A 20,830-nucleotide genomic window follows, 5' to 3' on the forward strand; every position below is an offset into this window, starting at 1 on the left:
ACCAAGACTAAAATCAGGACTAAACCAGGACTAAAACAGGTCTAAACCAGGACTAAAATCATGACTAAAACCAGGACTAAACCAGGACTAAAATCATGACTAAAACCAGGACTAAACCAGGACTAAAATCATGACTAAAACCAGGACTAAAATCATGACTAAAACCAGGACTAAACCAAGACTAAAATCATGACTAAAACCAGGACTAAAACAGGACTAAACCAAGACTAAAATCATGACTAAAACCAGGACTAAAACCAGGACTAAAATCATGACTAAAACCAGGACTAAAACAGGACTAAACCAGGACTAAAATCATGACTAAAACCAGGACTAAAACAGGACTAAACCAGGACTAAAATCATGACTAAAACCAGGACTAAACCAGGTCTAAATCAGGTCTAAACCCAGGACTAAACCGGGACTTGAAAAAGAGTTTAATAAATAACTTCTATGACATATAACACTATACTAGATATATATATTACACAAACTGACTACTAAAGTGTATGTACTGACTGGAGCTCATGTTTTTATTTTATTTTATTTTATTTTAAGAACATTATACATTTTGTTCTGCCATATATTGCACTTTAAAATATGTTATTGTGACAGGAAACGAATACCAGGCAAAAGGGTCAAATATATTTTAGTATCTGGCCTTGGTTTAAAGGGCCCATATTACACTATTGTCTGATCAGTGTTAGAATGTTGTTTCCTCATCAAAAACCGGGAGTGCTCCACTGTGTTTTTAAACTCCATAGACCTTCACTAGATTAATTTGGATCAACGGTTTTCAATAGATGAGGCCCGCTTCCCCTGGGGGGCGCCAAAGAGCCACTGGGGAGGTACATGTGAAGAAAAAATAATGGTCCACATCTGTACACATCTGCAGCAGCACTGATATCGGTAATTACGTTTGCATTAGCTGTAAAATGATGTCGCCATTCTGAAAAAATACTCAAAGTTTGGAGTGACACCCTTTTTGCTTTGCTTTAAACCAGGACTAAAATTAGGACTAATACCAGGTCTAAAGCAGGTCTAAACCAGGACTAAAATCAGGACTAAAATCAGGTCTAAATCAGGACTAGACCACGACTAAAATTAGGACTAAAACCACATGGAAACCAGGTCTAAACCAGGACTAAACCAGAATTAAACCAGGTCTAAACCAGGACTAAACCAGGACTAAACCAGGACTAAACCAGGACTAAACCAGAACTAAACCAGGACTAAACCTAAAACCAGGACTAAACCAGGTCTAAACCAGGTCTAAACCAGGACTAAACCAGGACTAAACCAGGAAAAACTAAACCAGGACTAAACCAGAACTAAACCAGGACTAAACCAGAACTAAACCAGGACTAAACCAGGACTAAACCAGGACTAAACCAGGACTAAACCAGTAACTAAACCAGGACTAAACCAGGACTAAACCAGGTCTAAACCAGGACTAAAATCAGGACTAAAATTAGGACTAAAACTACGTCAAAACCAGGTCTAAAGCAGGACTAAACCAGGACTAAACCAGAACTAAACCAGGAGAGGTCTAAAGCAGGACTAAACCAGAACTAAACCAGGACTAAAATCAAGACTAAACCAGGACTAAGCCAGGTCTAAGCCAGGACTAAAACAGGACTAAACCAGAACTAAACCAGGAGTAAACCAGAACTAAACCAGGACTAAACCGGGACTAAACTAGGAATAAAATCAGGGCTTAAACCAGGTATTAACCAAGTCTAAACCAGATCTAAACCAGGAGTAAAGCAGGACTAAACCAGGACTAAAATTAGGACTAAAACCAGTTCTAAACCAGGTCTAAACCAAGTCTAAACCTTGTCTAAACTGTCTATCTTTAGCTACTCTAAGGGGAGACTCACATTCACCCAGTTTGAAAACCCCTGATCTGGATCATTTCACACCTGGAATTGTCGATCTCTACTGAACAAAACGTAAAGGAGCTGTGAACTGTTAACTGCTTCATGACATCACAAGGTGGCACGGCGCATTTTGAGCTCTGGAGACGTAGACAGACTAATAATAAAGAGTTACTCAAAAACAAAACACAACTCCAGGTCTGTTTTTGACGGCTCAAAGCTCACAAGAGTCAATTTTGCGTAATAAAGGACCTTTAAATTCTTTCAGTTTAGATCAAGACTCTGATTAAATAATGAACAGACTCGATCACTGTCAAAATTACTAAATAAATAATGTCCAATATTTATTACATTTCTACAATCTCAGTCAAATAAAATCAAAACTTGCCTAAAATTATCCTGTAGGACAATAAATTAAAGGCACTTTCGAGTTCTCCTCTGCTCCAGACTGTGGCCTTCAGGGACGTGTTCCAGTTCAGGTTTTTCCATTAACACTGTCACATTCACCACCAGCCCATCTCACACTTTCATCTGCTCGGCTCTGCTCCTATCAAGCTTTGTCAACTTCTCTGACCTTTTATTCTTTAGTATTTTAATCATATTTGGTATTTTGTACTTGAAATGACCTTTAAATTACGCTATTTCCTGATCGATGTTTTAATGTAAACAGACCTGGAGTTGTGTTTTGTTTCATTCACACATGTTTAATGCACAAACCCTGCAGATTTAGTTCTTCTCTCAATCAAAATCCCACCTTGTGATGTCATGTGGTAATACAGAAAGTGCTCCACTGTGTTTTTAAACTCCCTACACCTTCACTAGAATCATTTGGAACATTTCAGCCCTGGAATTGCTGATCTCTCCTGAACAAAAGGTAAAAGGAGCATGAAAACTACTACCTGGAACAGAGCATTTTGGGTGATTTCGATTCAATTATGAAAAGTCTCGCAGCCCTAGAATGTATTTTTGAATTTAAAATAACAATAATAATACAGTTTTGCATTGACAAACCGTGATCGTGGCCAAACACCAGCACTTGCAGCTCCTTGAGTCTCTGAGCCACGTCGTCGTAACGTCCTACGTGTTCTCCAGCTCCATGTGTGATAAACACCAGGGCCCTACGGAGAGACAGAGGGACAAAAACGTCAGGTATAACATTTACTACACATTGACTTTATATTAGGGCTGGGCACGTTAACGCGTTAACTTTGCGTTAACTCATTAAGTCATTAATGCCGACAAATATTTTAACGCTGTTAACGCAGTTTTTATTATTTATTTATTTTTTTATTTTATTGTAAATGTCTGTTTCTCACTGGCTTTTATTTTGAAAAAGTCCACCGCGAGCGTTTCTTTAAGTTTGACGTCTTTTCTTTACACTTTTTTCACTTTTTTCTGACCACATGAGATGCAACATTTCCGAGCCTCTGTGAGCCCAGTCGCGGCTCTGGCCACGGGCTCCGGCTCTGAGCTGAGCTTATTTCTTTAGTTCAGTGCTGGAGTCACTGATTTACCCAGATACCATTGGAAGAAAAAATGTGATTGGTCCATTTCCATTCCATTATATTAACCCTTTGTTTCCCAAGAAATATCAGTCCAAGTTTATAACACTGATCTAGAAATTATTACTAGTGTCGTGTTCATTTCTCACAGCATAAAAAATATTCTATAAATATATTAGTAGTACAAAAGTCCATTCAGTATTTTTTCTTGAGCCTTCAGAACAGCTTGAAGACTCTGAGGTTCCCCTGTGAAAGAAATACTGTTTGCACAACAAATGTTTGGCTCTTTCATTTACATTTCCAATAAAAGTGCAGCTATACTCTATTTTTTAATTCATTAATTGGTTTTGTGTATAACAAGCGATTAATCGTGATTAATTTTTAAAATTTTTGCCGAGCTCTACTTTATATACATTTCATATTTTGATTTCATGGGAATGCACTGAATGCATAAGATAAGTGAGAAATACAATAGCGGACAACTGAGCTAGTTTTATTTTTCACATTTTAAGATAAAAAGACAGATAGAAACAGATAAAAACTGTACCAAAAACCTCAACCTTACAACACGCGCTGACAGCTTCATCACACAGCAACATTTCTGTTTACATGGCCCAAAGTGTCTGAGCTCAAAATCGGAGCTGTATTGAATCTGTAAATCTCAGCAGCCGTAAATGATCCTCTTCAGTGTTTCCAGAGTTAGACAGATGAATCAGAGGAAGAATGAAACGACTGCAGCCGTCTATACTGAAGCTCCATTAGAAACTATTATAACTCCGAGAAGTGGGAACAAAGAGGGGCTCTCAGGACCGCAGGAAATGAGAGGATTTCAAACTCTACTCTCAAAAATACTTAAAATTATACGTAAAAAGACTAAGAAGTGTTTTTCCTACACAGAGAAAGCAACTGATGGCTGATGAGCAGATCACATTTCTGGGCAGATTTTTTGATTATTTTCCCCAAATTACGGAGCTAGACTTTACCACAATCAGTAGTAGTCACGTTTTGTGCAGCTACGTCTTTGTATTTAAGTTTTAATATAAAGCTTTGTGTGTAATTTTTATAGGCAGCAGTTTGACAAGAACAAAGGTTTATGCTGGAGACAAATTTATAGATCTATCTCCAATCTAGGGCGGAACGATATTTAAGAAAAAATTGAATTGCGATTTTTCTGGCAGATATTACGATTTCGATTTCATCCATGATTTTTTTTTCTTTTTTCAAATCAAGTTTCAGGGCACATGAACATTTGCAAACATCACAGAATCTTACATCATACCAGAGTCCTGCACCGACGATTTGACGCTGGATCGTTTGTGCACAAAGGAAACTTAAAACCGCACGGCTACTTTGCATAAACCAGGAGTTTCCAACTTTTTTCCTCTGGTGAGATACTTTAAATAAAACGAAAATGCCAGAAACCTACTCATTTTAGCAGGTCCAAGAAACTGAAAACATAAAACAGCTATGGCAAGCTTTAGACGGGGCACTGTTAGATGCCGATTAAACATAAACCATTATCCATTTATAGGCGAGTTTCAGCTGACGTCATTGTTATTAAAAGCCCGCGTTGCTGCTGGGAAATATTTTGGTCGGAGGCAAGAAACACGATAGCGTCAAACACAGTGCGTAACCTCGCGTATTTATCCCCTGATAATGGTAAATTCCTGCTGCATTATCGGATGCACAAATAGAAGCACGGAAGAAGGAAAATGTCTTTTTCGTATTGTGAGTGAAAAGAACTGCTAACGGTGAATTAAATGTCTTTCAAACATTCGCAGAGCAAACGTAGAAGATCCTAACAAACCGTGGACTCCAACAAGTTCAACAACACATCGAGACTCTTGGAGGTTTTCATCTTTTCTGCTGTGAATGGCCCAGGAGTTTCCACCAAGTCATTGTGGATATCGCCAAAGTGAATATTTGTCCAGGTAGTTGGCGATTCTGACCAGAAATTTGGTTTGGTCCACCTTTTGTCGGGGTTGAAAAGGGTGATTTGTCGTCCGTCGATGCTTATGACCAATTTCTGGTCAAATGGTCTTGGGTCCTCTGTCGTTAGAGTGGATAAATAACCGGGATCAATACCCTTTACGTGCTTTCTCGCTCCGTCCGTCATGTTGAATTAGTGTTTCTTGCCGCCGACCAAAATAATTCCCAGCATGCAACGCGCGCTTTTGTCAACAATGAAACTCGCCTATTAGTGCACAAGTTGGGAATCTACACACATTTACTTGGAAGTGGGTGGAGAGCTACTGGTAGGTCCCGAGCTACAGGTTGGAGACCCCTGGCATAAACAGCTCGCTCTTTGTGCTGCTGATGCGGTCAGTTTCTGTCAGACTAAAGGACATGACTCGGTGAAATGTGAGTGTCCTTCCTGTGACAGAGGATGTGCTGATGATGGTGAGTTTGTTTTGATACTTCTGTTGTATTGGGGATGGTTCATGTTAAACCTTGCACCAGGGATCTCCAATGTTTTGCATCCGATGAGCTGCCTTTGCAAAACGAAAAGGCCGGACAGCTGCTCATTTCAGCGATTGCAGGAAATTGAGTAGATATAAAAGAGCCCATAAAACCTAAAACCATTATTCATTTATTACAACACAACGCTCAAAATAACACATTGCAATGGAGTTATTCAGGACAATTCTTATAATTCAGAAATCCCTCGGTGAACTACTTGGATTCCGAATTACAGGTTGGAGATCCCTGCTTTACACGAAGGCCAGGTTTAAATCCTCACCTCCTTGTGTTGTGGTGGTGAATTACTTTGCGGCGCATAGACCTCAACGCAGATCCATAAATCAAAAACGACGGTGACAAGGCGACGGCGACTTTGTGCATTTCGTGGACACAGAACTAAACTTCGCTTTTAAAATTGGGCTTTAGGAGCACCGCAAAAAACACAGCTTCGACGCTCCAAAAATCACAATTCGATCTCGATTTTCGGTCCAAAACGACAGATAATTCAGCCCTACTAAAGTCTAAACATGGGCTACTCCAGAGAGAAGCTGTACCAAGACTAAAACAGGACTAAAGCAGCTCTAAACCTACTGTAAACAAAGATAAAATATATGCAAATATTTTATAAGCAGCACTAAGTCAACTTTAGACCTCCACCAAGACGCTGTCACAATTCGTAAAAGGCTACGGTGTTTTAAGTACCTAAAAAACTGCTAATCATGTACTTTAGATCTGTACAAAAATGTTCTAAAATCTGTTTGTCAGTTCATGTTTCATCCACACTTTTTGTTCATTCACAATTGTTCATTTACTGACCTTTTTCCTTCATCTCAAAATTTAGCAAATACTGAAACTTTGTCAAGACATTTCTCTAACACGAAATACTTAAAACCTAAAATATGTGTAACTTGCTATTTTTAAAGTTAACTTGGTTTTACGGTCCTGAATGATACAGACTGTCTTGTCCTTTGTGCGGGGCGACTCAATAGACGTCTTTGTGCGTTACTGTACAGATCTGGAGGCTGCGGAGGCTAAATCGGTTCACTGTGTCCACTCTTTGTCCTCATGTGAGACGCTGACTTTTACAGACTGCACTGAAGGCAACATTCCTCTCATTCACCACCACCAGTTGGGTCTCTGTCAATTAACCCCGTCCTTACAACGCCAAAATGACCGGTACTGAAGTCTAGAGTGGGCAAATACTGCAGTTTTTGAAGTACCATGTTTTCTTGGACAAAAAAACGAAATATTCTCTTGTTTTTTAAGGCGTAAAAACTGCTAACCCTGTAGTTTAGATCTGCACGAACATGTTCTGAAATGTGATTCTTGTATTAATGTGTCAGTTCATATTTGATCTGATCGCGATCGCAAATCCGTGCAAAACTTGTCAGAAAAATCCCAAATTGTTCAGCCGTAAACCAGCCGCGCCTTCATATAAATAAATTAAAATGAAAAGTCTCTTTCGGATCAGGCAAAAAACTTTAAGGAAGTACTTAAAGGTGCACTGTGTAACTTTTCTAGTGGAGGGTCCATCAAATGCTTTTCTCCATGTAGATTAGGGGTATGCAAAAATATAAAAATATCAATATATCGTATCGTTTAATGTGATGATACAGTAAAGATATCGTGGGCTGCTGTATTGATAGAGTTTTTTTGGTATGTTTTACTGATATTTTGTCACAGCGCTACAGTTTTGTTGCATTTATGTGACACTAGGGATGTAACAAACTAAATATCGTGATATCGTATCGTCAAAGTTCTCACAATAATATCGTGGACCATCAGAATATATCAAACTAGAAAAGCACTCAGAGAGCGCAGACCTCCGCCAAGGACTACCCCCATTTTTTATATAAATTGCGATAAAATCAGTCTTCTGGATCAGATCCGGATCAGCCTTTGGAATATGAAAGAGGATCCCATTGTCCATCCCTGAAACAAATTTCATGGGGTTTGGTCAATATTTAACCGAGATATTGAGAAACAACATTTTTGGCCCCATTTACCACAATGTTAACTAAAATTTCAAAGTGATCTAGAATCCAGGATTTCTTCCGGATCAGCCCCAAAATGAAATCAGTTCTTCCTTTTCACATTTCCAACAAATCCTGAAAATTTCATCAAAATCGGTCCATAACTTCTTGAGTTATGTTGCTAACAGACAAACAAACAAACAAACAGACAAACGCCGGCAAAAACATAACCTCCTTGGCAGAGATAATAACAGTTCTAAGCACTTTTAAGTCTTAGTTCTTTGGATTTAGTCTTGTCAAGGCATTTTAAGAGGAAAAAGTAACATGTTTACAGTTTGGTTTGCCTCCACAAAATATTGTAATAAATATCGTACTGTGAGATTTGGATATTGTTACATTCCTAATCGTGAGCGTCCCCACCACATCGTGAGCTTTCTGATAATATCGCAATAAATTTTGTACCGTGAGGTTCATACCGTGACGATATCGTATCGTGAGACTTGGATATCGTTACACCCCTATGCAACACATTTGAGATTTTCACTGTTTTGATGATTAAAATGTTTGTGAACTTCGCACAAGAAGTGGTTTAACAAAGACTTTTAGGGCCTGTTTACACGAGAATGCTTGCAGGTAAAAACGTCAAAATATTTTATCAGAGGTGCCTTTCGTTTAGATCAGGGGTGTCAAACTCATTTTGGTCCGGGGGCCGTATTCAACCGACTTTGATCCCAAAGGGGCCGGATCAGAAAACTCATGACATATAAACCCCAGAAATAGCAATAAGTTCAAATATTTGTGTAGAGAAACACAAATCTATTACAGAAATCTTTTTTAATTGATGAACTCTTTCTTTTACAAAATATTATAATATTATGAACAACCTGAAACTTTATGAAAAATTCTATTTCAACACAAAGTTTTAACATGAACTTGTATGCAGACAGGAATAAATCCATTTTTTCTTGTAAAATCCTGCACTCGGCTCCACTTTTCTCATGTTGGACATTTTTCTGATGAGGGTGTCACGGTCAACAGTCAAAACGATCGTCCTTTAAGAGCGTTTGGAAAGAGACAAGTCTTCATTTGTGCTGCTCTGGTGGGAGGGGCCACGTACAGAGACGCTGGAGACGCTGCTGTGATAAACACCACAGAAAATTAATAAGATTTTAATAGAAAATATAATTAAAATATGTTAGTAGAAACTCAGCCGAGGGCCAGATTAAAGGTCTTGGAGGGCCGGATCTGGCCCCCGGGCCTTATGTTTGACACCTGTGGTTTAGATGATGACGGTGTTTTTGGGGCTTAAAAACGCAAAAATCTGAAACTGCTGTCCAGAGTGGAAAAGTTGAACGCTCCGCCGTAGTGTTTCCGTCAACACTGCCCAAGACGCAAAACTCTGGTCCGATCTGCTCACGTCGCTTACACATTTACGTCACATTCATCACCACCGAGCGTCACCACCGAGCCGCCTTGCATGCAAACCCAATCGAATTCCACACGTTTGCATCACCGTATGCACGCAGATTTCCTCCCGAAAACGCTCGTCTAAACGTGGAATAAAAAGTGAAGACGCGACGCCACTTTTGCGTCTTGTGTTCAGACCGTCATATCATATCATCATCGTATCACAGCCATGATTTAGTCTTTACTTTTTATTGAACCGTATCGAATCAATTGGAAATATATCGTATCGAATCGAAAGCGCACTGTATCGAGATATGTATCGTATCGGCGACTTCGTAACGATACCCGGCCCTAATGGAGATGTTACTGCTTTGACTGGAATGTTTCACGGTATGGCATTAAACCTTTCAGTCTTCATGGAGACCAAAACTAGCCCAAATTACCGGTCAGATCTGCGGAGAGGCGACCCCGCTCACAGTCAGAGTGCCTGTTTTTGTAGGTTTTTAGCTACGAAACCACCTGTAATTCAATAAAAGTAATGTTTAATGTCACTCTGTGGAACATTCCAGGCAAAGTAATGACGGACCCTCAAAAAAAAGTGACATAGCGCACCTTTAAAAGTTCTATATCGACGCAGGAGCTGTTTATTTCGTCTTGTTTCCGTGTCCTCTCTGAGCTCATGAGAACCCCGGTGTTTCTCGTCTCCCACAGAATCCTCTAATCTGCGCTCTCAGTCCGAGGGATGAAGAGGGTCAAACCAAAGACAACAGGACAACAGAAGGGCTAAAGGACGGACGGGTTTAAAGCTCAGCGCACGACACGCAATGGATTCATTCATGAGAGATAATTTAGACTTAACTAAGCCTTAAAAACCTGACAATTAATCAAGGTCGAACAGAAATGTGCTCCTCTGATAGGACTGGACAATTCATGAAATTCAGAGATGCAGATTACACTTCCTTAAATCATAGGATATCAAAAGAATAAAAATGTAAAGAGCTTTAAAAGACGAGCAGTCCCTTCTCTGACTTTGGAGCGATTGTGATTTTTTTTTTTCTCCATTTTAAATCGGTCTGTGCAAATAAATCTAGATTTGGTTCACCCAGCCCTATTTTCTGGTAAGGGTTCCACTACCTGCTTATTACTTTATCTGAAATTTATGGCATTATATTTCAAAAATGCATCAGTTAACATGTATTTTTACTGTGAGCGGGCTTGCCTCTCCACAGATCAGAGCTGTAACTCAGTGGTCCCCCAACCTTTTTTGCACCACGGACCGGTTTTATGTCCGACAATATTTCGCGGCAGTATGTAGGAGGCACGGTGCATGGTTTAGTCCTGGTTTAGTCCTGGTTTTAGGCCTGGTTTAGACCTGGTTTAGACCTGGTTTTAGATCTGGTTTACACCTAGTATAGACCTAGTTTATTCCTGATTTTAGACCTGGTATAGACTTGGTTTAGTCCTGGTTTAATTCTAGTTTAGTCCTGGTTTTAGTTCTGGTTTAGATCTAATTTAGTGCTGGTTTAGTTCTACTTTAGTCCTGGTTTTAGTTCTGGTTTAGTTCTAGTTTAGTTCTGGTTTTAGTTCTGGTTTAGGTCTAGTTTAGTTCTCGTTTTAGTTCTGGTTTAGTTCTACTTTAATCTTGGTTTTAGTTCTGGTTTAGTTCTAGTTTAGTTCTGGTTTTAGTGCTGGCTTAGTTCTAGTTTAGTCCTGGTTTTAGTTCTGGTTTAGTTCTACTTTAGTCCTGGTTTTAGTTCTGGTTTAGTTCTAGTTTAGTTCTGGTTTTAGTTCTGGTTTAGGTCTAGTTTAGTCCTGGTTTTAGACCTGGTTTAGTTCTGGTTTAGATCTAGTTTAGTTCTCATTTTAGTTCTGGTTTAGTTCTACTTTAGTCCTGGTTTTAGTCCTGTTTTAGTTCTAGTTTAGTTCTCGTTTTAGTTCTGGTTTAGTTCTGGTTTAGTTCTGGTTTTAGACCTGGTTTAGTTCTGGTTTTAGTTCTGGTTTAGATCTAGTTTAGTTCTGGTTTTAGACCTGGTTTAGTTCTGGTTTAGATCTAGTTTAGTCCTGGTTTTAGACCTGATTTAGTTCTGGTTTTAGTTCTGGTGTACTTCTGGTTTCGTCCTTCACACTTTTACGGCTCGGTACCGGTCCAAGGCTCGAGGGTTTGGGGAGCGCTGATGTAACTTGGCCTGGTGGGATGAAAATGTACACTATGACTAACTCTTGAAAACTAAAACCACATTTCCCCCCCATAATTCTCCTCAAACCTCTCCTCAAAGCATTCACTAAATTAAAATGGGAAGTTTAGTCTTAAAAAGAATCGCCGTGGTCTTAAATTTTCCCACAAAACGTAACATGTGTAGAATAGTTGTGACCAGAACGTAAAAGTCAAAGTGCCGGTCTACAGCCTGTACTTTAAAGCCCAGACAGGAAGTGCAGACTTAACCACAGAGGAGACGATCAGTGCCGAGAGCAAAGTGAAGGGGGGAGTTTAAGGGCTTAAATGAGTTCAACATGAAAGAGCTCAGGTCAGACTGAACCAGGTTGGTCTATTTCTAATATATCTACACTATTAACATCAGTGTTTTCATATATGACCACAGACTTCAAAAAGGTACTTAAAAAAACAAACAAATTTACACTGGGGGATGTTATATTTTAAGAAACGTTCAAGGAAAGTGGGAACTTGTTAAAGGTTCCATATTATGTTTAAGTTTGGGCAGTTTTTGTTTTACCCTTGGTTTTTTATTGTCTATTTTGTAGTATTTGTCCTAGTTTTATTTTTGTAAGTTATTGTTATGTTTTTGTTGATGTTTAGGTTCCTCTTGGCTTTTTGTTAGCTATTAGATTTTTGTTTTGACCTGGTGGGACCGGCTGTACTGTTTTCATTTTTCCTTTGGGTTTAAGTTTGTTGTTTTTTGTTTTTTGTCTTTAGTTACGGGTGCTGGCACCGGCTTCTACATCCCTGTATGGGGTTGGCCCTGTGTCGCACCTTTTTGTTCTGTTTGGTCGGCTCATCAGGTCCACTTTTCTGTTGTTATTTTCGTTGTAGTTTTTTTTTTTTTTTTTTTTGGCAAGAGTTAAGGGTTTTTGTTTGTGGGTGTTGAATTTTGGAAACAAAGTCAGAAATAAAATAAAAAACCCTAACTCTTAACTTTGGCCCCATCCACACTAGTACGTATTCTAGTTGTTTTCGTTGTGGATGCAGTGTTCATCCACACTAATCTAATGGAAAACGGCTCCAGAGACAGAATGATCTGATGCCGCCAGCTCCCACAAATTCATCCGAGTATGGATCTGATCCAGCACTGTGCGGACACCTGAAAACACTGATACACTGATATAGGAGCTTTATTTGCCGTCCTTATTGGACCACGTGACTGTGATTTGCGCCTTCCTGATTCGTTGGGTTTGTGACATCGGTCATGTGACACTATTGCGGATTAACAGTTTAAACAAACCATAAACAAACGGGAAACAGTGTAACTAGAAATACTTGCTAATACACAGTCCACAAAAAGACTGTTTTCACGCTTGACATCTTCCTCGGCTTGAAATCGGCTGCTGCAACTTCATCCACTTCCTTGTTTTTACCGCCTCTGCCAGACTCACCATCAGCAGAAAACCCCTCCGTCACAGAAAGAACACTCATATTCCACTGAGTCCTGTCCTTTTTAATCCGACAGAAGCAGAACTGCATCAGCGCACAAGGAGGAGCTGTTTTTTTAGCGCTTACTTTATGCAAATTAGTCATGTGGTTTTAAGCTTTATTTCTGTAAAACGTAAACAAATATGCTCAAAGCTGTGTGGATAGGGAAGGCTTGCGGACACAGAAACGACGTGTCTGGACGCAAATCATTTCCAATACGGTGATACGGTGATTCGTTTCAGTGTAAACACAACCTTTGCTTCTGTGTCCTTCCTAGATATGTTGGGATTCATCCTTTGGTCATAACATATTTTTTCTGTTATAATGTTGTTTCCTCACCACAAACATACCTGGAGTTGTGTTTCGTTGTTGCATTCACACAAATCTTGCATATTTAGATAATTTCTTTTTGGTAAAACTGAAAACTCTGTCATGTGGTAATACGGGAATTCCCAATCTTTACTGAACAAAAAGGTAAAACTTTAAAAAATACCACTTCAGAGCATTTTGAGCTTTTGAGCCAATTCAGGATTACTCACAATGAAACAAAACACAGCTCCAGGTAGGTTTTTGACCTACATTCTAACATGGCTTAAAGGTCACAAGAGTCATTTTTGCGTAATATAGGACCTTGAATAAATAAACAAACTTTTAAGAGTCAAATCCTACAACTACACAACTTTACAGAACTTTTTTTTTTCTCCATAACTGCTCTCTTTCTCTGCCCCCGGTCTCATATTATTTACACTGTACATACTTTACCTAGTCCGACTTTGTGTGTCCTTGAAACACTTAGCCTGTCAATCACTACTCCTACTCCTCGCTTTAACTTTCCCCTACTTCCTAAGCCTCTGCTCTGTGTTATTATAAAAACAGCGGAGGAGGTCAAATCCGCACTCTGCCGTGTTGGATGTTTGAGGATCGCTCAGGTCCACTCGCGGCTGACGTCACCTCTCTCCCTGGAAATAGCTGTGCGACGGTTTATGTGGTAAAAGAGGAAATCAATGGGGGAAAAAAACTACAAAAACATGGGTGAATCAAAGCGGGGGAGGAAGTACGGATGTCAAAAACGAAAAGAAACCAAAAAAAATTAAAAATAAAGATACCCAGATGCTGATCGATACTGAAACTAGAATCAAAACAGGGTGCAAAAGATATAAAATACAAGATCAAGCATGGATACTGAAATAAATAATATAAACTGGACAAAACTGGACCTTTGTTAAACAGTTTTAAAGAGGTCTTGTATAGGCGAGTTTCAGCTGACGTCATTGTTATTAAAAGCCCGCGTTGCATGCTGGGAAATATTTTGGTCGGAGGCAAGAAACACGGTAGCGTCAAACACAGTGCGTAACCTCGCGTATTTATCCCCGATAATGGTAAATTTCGAGTGAAAAGAACCGCTAACGGTGAATTAAATGTCTTTCAAACATTCGCAGAGCAAACGTAGAAGATCCTAACAAACCGTGGACTCCAACAAGTTCAACAACACATCGAGACTCTTGGAGGTTTTCATCTTTTCTGCTGTGAATGGCCCAGGAGTTTCCACCAAGTCATTGTGGATATCGCCCAAGTGAATATTTGTCCAGGTAGTTGGCGATTCTGACCAGAAATTTGGTTTGGTCCACCTTTTGTCGGGGTTGAAAAGGGTGATTTGGCGTCAGTCGATGCTTATGACCAATTTCTGGTCAAATCGTCTTAGGTCCTCTGCTGTTAGAGTGGATAAATAACCGGGATCAATACCCTTTACGTGCTTTCTCGCTCCGTCCGCCATGTTGAATTAGTGTTTATTGCCGCCGAAATTACCAAAATAATTCCCAGCATGCAACGCGCGCTTTTGTCAACAATGAAACTCGCCTATGGTAAAAGAGGAAATCAATGGAAAAAAACGTGGGTGAATCAAAGAAGGGAGGAAGTACGGTTGTCAAAAAAAGATACCCAGAAGCTCAGTGATACTAAAACTACTATCAATTCATGGGTGCTTGGGGTGGGGATTGGTGGGAGGTGGAGCATAAAAAAAAAAAAAAGGAAATTTGTGAAGAAAAGTAGAAAACAAAAAGTTGGAGAATTCAAAAGTAGCCCTGAGTTGTGAAGTAGAATCCCTCTGCTTATGTCATCAACAGGAAAAGTCCATCCAGAACGCAGAGGTAGGAAGATCTTTTTCTGACACTTTGAACCTTTGATTCACTAAAAGACGTTGTGTTCTTTTATTTGTGTGAGTCTGTTCAGAAGTATTATAAGTATTATAATATAAAAAAAGCAAAACAAATAAAAAAAAGGATATAAAAGATACAAGATACTAGTACTGAAATAAATAATATAAATAAGACAAAATTGGACCTTTCTCGAATAGTTTTAGAAAGGTCTTGATCTGTTCCACCTCGTGCCTCAGCTCAATTTCATTTCTCTCCAGCGATTAGGTCAGGATTCGGAAAACACTAGACGGTTCGCAAAAACCCTGGAAGTGCGAGTTCAGGCACCAGCCAATCAGTGAAGAGACAGACGTCCTGTGTTGGCAAGAGATCGAGGATTTAAAGCTGGAACAAAGAGAATGTTTGGTGAATTTTATCAAGGGGAAAGACTTTATTGCCCTCCTTCCTACGGGATTTGGGAAAAGCTTAACATACCAGTTAGCCAAGTTTGCGACGCATTACATACATCACGACCAAATAGCAGCGATTGAAATAATAAAAAGTACCCGCCTACTGTCAAGCGAACAAATTCTAACACTGTGAGGTCAGACGGTTTCTACGAAGTGAAACCGGCTGATGAATCAGGCTATTGATCTGTATCTCGAGTAGTACAAGATCACACACAAATATGAAATAAAACACTGTTAATTTAGGCTGAAAATTACATTATATTTTCCCTTAGTATCTGAATCAAGTTTGACATTTTCTTATCGCAATAACATAAGAATCAAGATCCAAGACGAACTGAAACTAAATTACTCCTATTACTTGTAAACAGTGAAAGAGTGCAGCTTTTTCTGTTCTGATACCGATGTTGATACTTTGGCCGATTCCCGATATCAACCGATATGAGAACAGGCATAGAAAATATAATTAATTTCCTTTAAAAACAAACAGCATCGTTAAAAAAAAAAGGTTTTGTAAGTGTTATTAATCAAGTAACTACAGGGCAACTTTGAAAGAAATTACCAAGCATTTTGGGCCAACAATTTCTTACTTATTTTACCAATTTATAGACCAAAATGGTAAATCGATTGAACCAATAACCTGAAACCGATATTCAATAAATCAAAAAATTTAAAAAAACGGTGCCGATATCTGATACCTGGTATCCTATCAGTGCATCCCTGGTCCTGAATAAGTCTTAATTTAGTCCTGGTCTAGCCCATGTCTAGTCCTGGTCTAGTCCTGGTCTAGCCCATGTCTAGTCCTGGTCTAGCCCTGGTCTAGTCCTGGTCTAGCCCTGGTCTAGTCCTGGTCTAGTCCTGGTCTAGCCCTGGTCTAGTCCTGGTCTAGCCCTGGTCTAGTCCTGGTCTAGCCCTGGTCTAGCCTGGTCTAGCCCTTGTCTAGTCCTGGTCTACTGGTCTAGTCCTGGTCTAGTCCTGGTCTAGCCTTGGTCTAGTCCTGTCTAGTCCTGGTCTAGCCCTGGTCTAGCCCTGGTCTAGCCCTGGTCTAGTCCTGGTCTAGCCCTGGTCTAGTCCTGGTCTAGTCCTGGTCTAGCCCTGGTCTAGTCCTGGTCTAGTTCTGGTCTAGCCCTGGTCTAGCCCTGGTCTAGCCTGGTCTAGCCCTGGTCTAGTCCTGGTCTAGCCCTGGTCTAGCCCTGGTCTAGTCCTGGTCTAGCCCTGGTCTAGCCCTGGTCTAGCCCTGGTCTAGTCCTGGTCTAGCCTGGTCTAGCCTTGGTCTAGCCCTGGTCTAGTTCTGGTCTAGCCCTGGTCTAGTCCTGGTCTAGCCCTGGTCTAGCTCTGGTCTAGCCCTGGTCTAGTCCTGGTCTAGCTCTGGTCTAGCCCTGGTCTAGTCCTGGTCTAGTCCTGGTCTAGTCCTGGTCTAGCCTTACACCAGCCCAAACCAGACTTAGTTTCTTGCTGAACTCCGATCACTCATAAAACTCACTGAAGTCTCTCGTCTTTATCCTTCCCCAGCGCTGTGGTCCATGTTGTGACTGAACAAAGTGACGGCGAGGAGCTGGATGCGGTCGCCATGGAAACAGAGGCATCCTCCGTATCTGGCGCCGACAGAGACAGAGCGGAGTTTATAAAGACGTGAGCGTTCACCATTCATCACCGTCAGCTGCTGCTCGGCATTCACTCAGGACCATTACCTCAACATGCAGCTGACAAGTGAGAGACGGGAGGCTGGAAATAACTACACACATTACATTTTATTTATGGATTCATGGACGAATAACTTTATCCCTTACTTAAATAATGTAATATCCAGTCCTGGTCTAGCCCTGGTCTAGCCCTGGTCTAGTCCTGGTCTAGCCCTGGTCTAGTCCTGGTCTAGCCTGGTCTAGTCCTGGTCTAGTCCTGGTCTAGTCCTGGTCTAGCTCTGGTCTAGCCTTGGTCTAGCCCTGGTCTAGTCCTGGTCTAGCTCTGGTCTAGCTCTGGTCTAGTCCTGGTCTAGCTCTGGTCTAGCTCTGGTCTAGTCCTGGTCTAGTCCTGGTCTAGCTCTGGTCTAGTCCTGGTCTAGCCCTTGTCTAGTCCTGGTCTAGTCCTGGTCTAGTCCTTGTCTAGTCCTGGTCTAGCCCTGGTCTAGTCCTGGTCTAGTCCCGGTCTAGTCCTAGTCTAGTCCTGGTCTAGCCCTGGTCTAGCCCTGGTCTAGTCCTGGTCTAGTCCTGGTCTAGCTCTGGTCTAGTCCTGGTCTAGCCCTGGTCTAGCCCTGGTCTAGTCCTGGTCTAGTCTGGTCTAGTCTGGTCTAGTCCTGGTCTAGCCCTTGTCTAGTCCTGGTCTAGTCCTGGTCTAGTCCTAGTCTAGTCCTGGTCTAGCCCTGGTCTAGCCCTGGTCTAGTCCTGGTCTAGCTCTGGTCTAGTCCTGGTCTAGTCCTGGTCTAGCCTTGGTCTAGCCCTGGTCTAGTCCTGGTCTAGCCTTGGTCTAGCCCTGGTCTAGTCCTGGTCTAGTCCTGGTCTAGCCCTGGTCTAGTCCTGGTCTAGTCCTGGTCTAGCCCTTGTCTAGTCCTGGTCTAGTCCTGGTCTAGTCCTAGTCTAGTCCTGGTCTAGCCCTGGTCTAGCCCTGGTCTAGCCTTGGTCTAGCCCAGGTCTAGTCCTGGTCTAGCCCATGTCTAGTCCTGGTCTAGCCCTTGTCTAGTCCTGGTCTAGTCCTGGTCTAGCCCTTGTCTAGTCCTGGTCTAGTCCTGGTCTAGTCCTTGTCTAGTCCTGGTCTAGCCCTTGTCTAGTCCTGGTCTAGTCCTGGTCTAGTCCTAGTCTAGTCCTGGTCTAAATAATGTAATAGCCAGAGACGCACAATTTGGGGGAAAAAAATCTAATTGAGATCTTTTAAAAGTAGGATTCTGTTCATATTGAAAACAACTCCAGGGGTGTTCACATCTGAGAAAAGACTGAAACGAATCTTGCTCCCTAAAAGTAAAATTCAATCATTGGATTTATATACACAAGTAATAGACGCATCAAGAATTTCGCACTTCCAGTCATTGCGCAATTCATACTGGGAAGGATTTTCTGAAAAAGTGAGCATCAAACCGCCATGTTTGTTTTCCCAGTGGGATGTGTCTATTGACAAAGCTGATCTTTTCAAGTCTTTTGGACCATATCGCTTTTGTTTCTGGTTCTGATATTGTCATATTTTAGTTTTGGGATCAGACATCGTAATTCTGTGGTTGTTGGATTTTCTAACAGCGGAAAACGGCTCGAGAAATTTGTTCGCAAACTCAATAAATGCAAAACGGAATTAGATCTGTGTGACTGCAAACCTCCATTCAAACTGTTTCCCTTCCCAGTGGAATTGAAAAATAGTGAAAGGCGAAGGCGATGGGGAGTATTGATCCACAGGAAAGACGAAAAAGGAAACCTTTGGCTGCCTAAGAAATCATCCCGAGTTTGCAGGGAACATTTTGTATGTGGAGCGACAACAAAGCAAAATCTCAATCCCTCGCTCAGTCTTGGTTATGAATTTAAAAAGTCAACACCAAAGTGAAAGGCACCAGCTGTTCACCAAGAAACACCTTCCACTGCAAAGAGACCAAGACGTGATGTTGCTGTAAAACCACAAGAACAAGAAAGTGCAGCTCAGTCTGTTTGTCTTCTGCACCTCTCGCTTAACAAACAGGATCCCGCTTTGTTGTCGCTCCACATACAAAATGTTTGCTGCAATTTTTAGGCAGCCAAAGGTTAGCTTTTCATCCTTCCTGTGGATCGATCCTGCCCATCGCCTTCGCCTTTCACTATTTTTCAATTTCGTTGGGAAGGGAAACAGTTTGAACAGAGGTTTGCAGTCACACACATCTGATTCCCTTTTGCATTCATGGAGTTCGCAAACAAATTTCTCGAGCCGTTTTCCGCTGTTAGGATCCAACAACCACATAATTATGATGTCCGTATCCCAGAACTAAAATATGACAATATCAGAACCAGAAACAAAAGTGATACGGTTCAAAAGACTTGAAAAGACTGACTTTCTCAATAGACACATCCCACTGGGAAAACAAACATGGTGGTTTGATGCTTTTTCGGAAAATCCTTCCCAGTATGCATTGTGCGATGACCTGAAGTCCCAAATTCTTGATGCATCTATGAGAGTATCTGTCTGACCTGTACATTTTAATACTAATGTCGAATGATTGTGTTGTTTTTTTACAGTGTATGAGTGAGAGATGCATGTGGGAGAGGGTATTGTAGGGTTTTGTCATGTTTTATGAATTATGCGGGTGATGCAGCTGGTTTTGGTCCAGCACGGGGACTAAGGATGGAAATATTTGCTAAATATTTTTCATATTTGCAACTACATGTTTGTCTCTTATATTATTTTGTCTTTTAATATGCATTGTCCCTTTAATAAATAAATACAAATATAAATATAGTGCCTTCCAAAACACCCAAAGCATCTTACAGAACATTATTCATCCTCTAAGGTGCTATTGTAGCCACCTCTGTCCTGGGGCAGAATGACAGAAGCAGTCTGGGCCATCTGTGCCTCCGACCATCCACACTCATGCACACACCACTTTCTTACTACTACTCCTCCTGCTGCGGTTTACAGACAGCCCATGTGTTTACGGGAGTGAGTAAACACACTGTACTGAGCTCAGCTTCTGTCTCATTAAGGAGCCTGTAAATGTACTTCCTGTGGAGCCTTTACCCGGCAGCACTCACACTAGAGTCAGGGCTCTGCTGGTTCTTATTCACTCCTGTTTTTCTGAAAATATATAACATCTTTACAACAACTTTGCATTTTTTATGTCATCTTATGTGTCTTTAACTTGAGTTCAATAAAAATAGACCAGACACTGTAGCCTAACTGTAGTCTGTTTCTTCTGTTAGTATATTTTTGGACCAATATAGGAACAAAAAAAGAAAAAATAAGAAAAGAAAAAGTTTTGCTATAGGCTATGACTTCATTTAAATCCCAAGGACTCAACATAGTGACTTCGGTAAAAGTACAAATAAGTTTCAGACACTGTTTCTAATAAAGAAAGATGATAAAGTAGGAAGATAATGAAAGATTTTTGGAAGAATTTGAAACATGTGGGCTGCATTCACAATGCCCTCTAAAAAAAATTCCGATTTTGTCCTGATTAAATATGAAGCAGGTGAAGAAAAAGGGACTGAGGCTGCGTTCAGACTGCAGCCTGAAGTGACCCAAATCAGATTTTTTGGCCACTATGTTCCTGTATCTGATATTTTAATGACAGTCTGAACGACACAGATCAGATTTTTTCAAATGTGACCCAGGCCACTTGGATATGTGCTCCTAAAACTGATACATATCTGATCTTTTGACATGTGACTTCAGTCTGAACGGCCAAAGCTCATTCATCCACC

General features: G+C 40.7%; 1 protein-coding gene across 4 annotated transcripts in view; it reads right to left on the minus strand.

Moving 5' to 3' along the window:
* mgll (monoglyceride lipase) overlaps positions 1-20,830 on the minus strand; it is a 115,183-nt gene that overhangs the window by 42,108 nt on the left and 52,245 nt on the right. For all 4 annotated transcript variants that reach the window (XM_020933946.2, XM_055166412.1, XM_055166410.1 and 1 more), the window contains one exon: positions 2,889-2,995. In XM_020933946.2, coding sequence (XP_020789605.1) covers positions 2,889-2,995 — 107 coding nt within the window. The remainder of the gene's footprint in view (positions 1-2,888; positions 2,996-20,830) is intronic.

Source organism: Boleophthalmus pectinirostris, unplaced genomic scaffold, assembly GCF_026225935.1.
Source record: "Boleophthalmus pectinirostris isolate CB_2022bp ecotype Guang Dong unplaced genomic scaffold, ASM2622593v1 HiC_scaffold_8, whole genome shotgun sequence".
Classification (NCBI taxonomy): domain Eukaryota; kingdom Metazoa; phylum Chordata; class Actinopteri; order Gobiiformes; family Gobiidae; genus Boleophthalmus; species Boleophthalmus pectinirostris.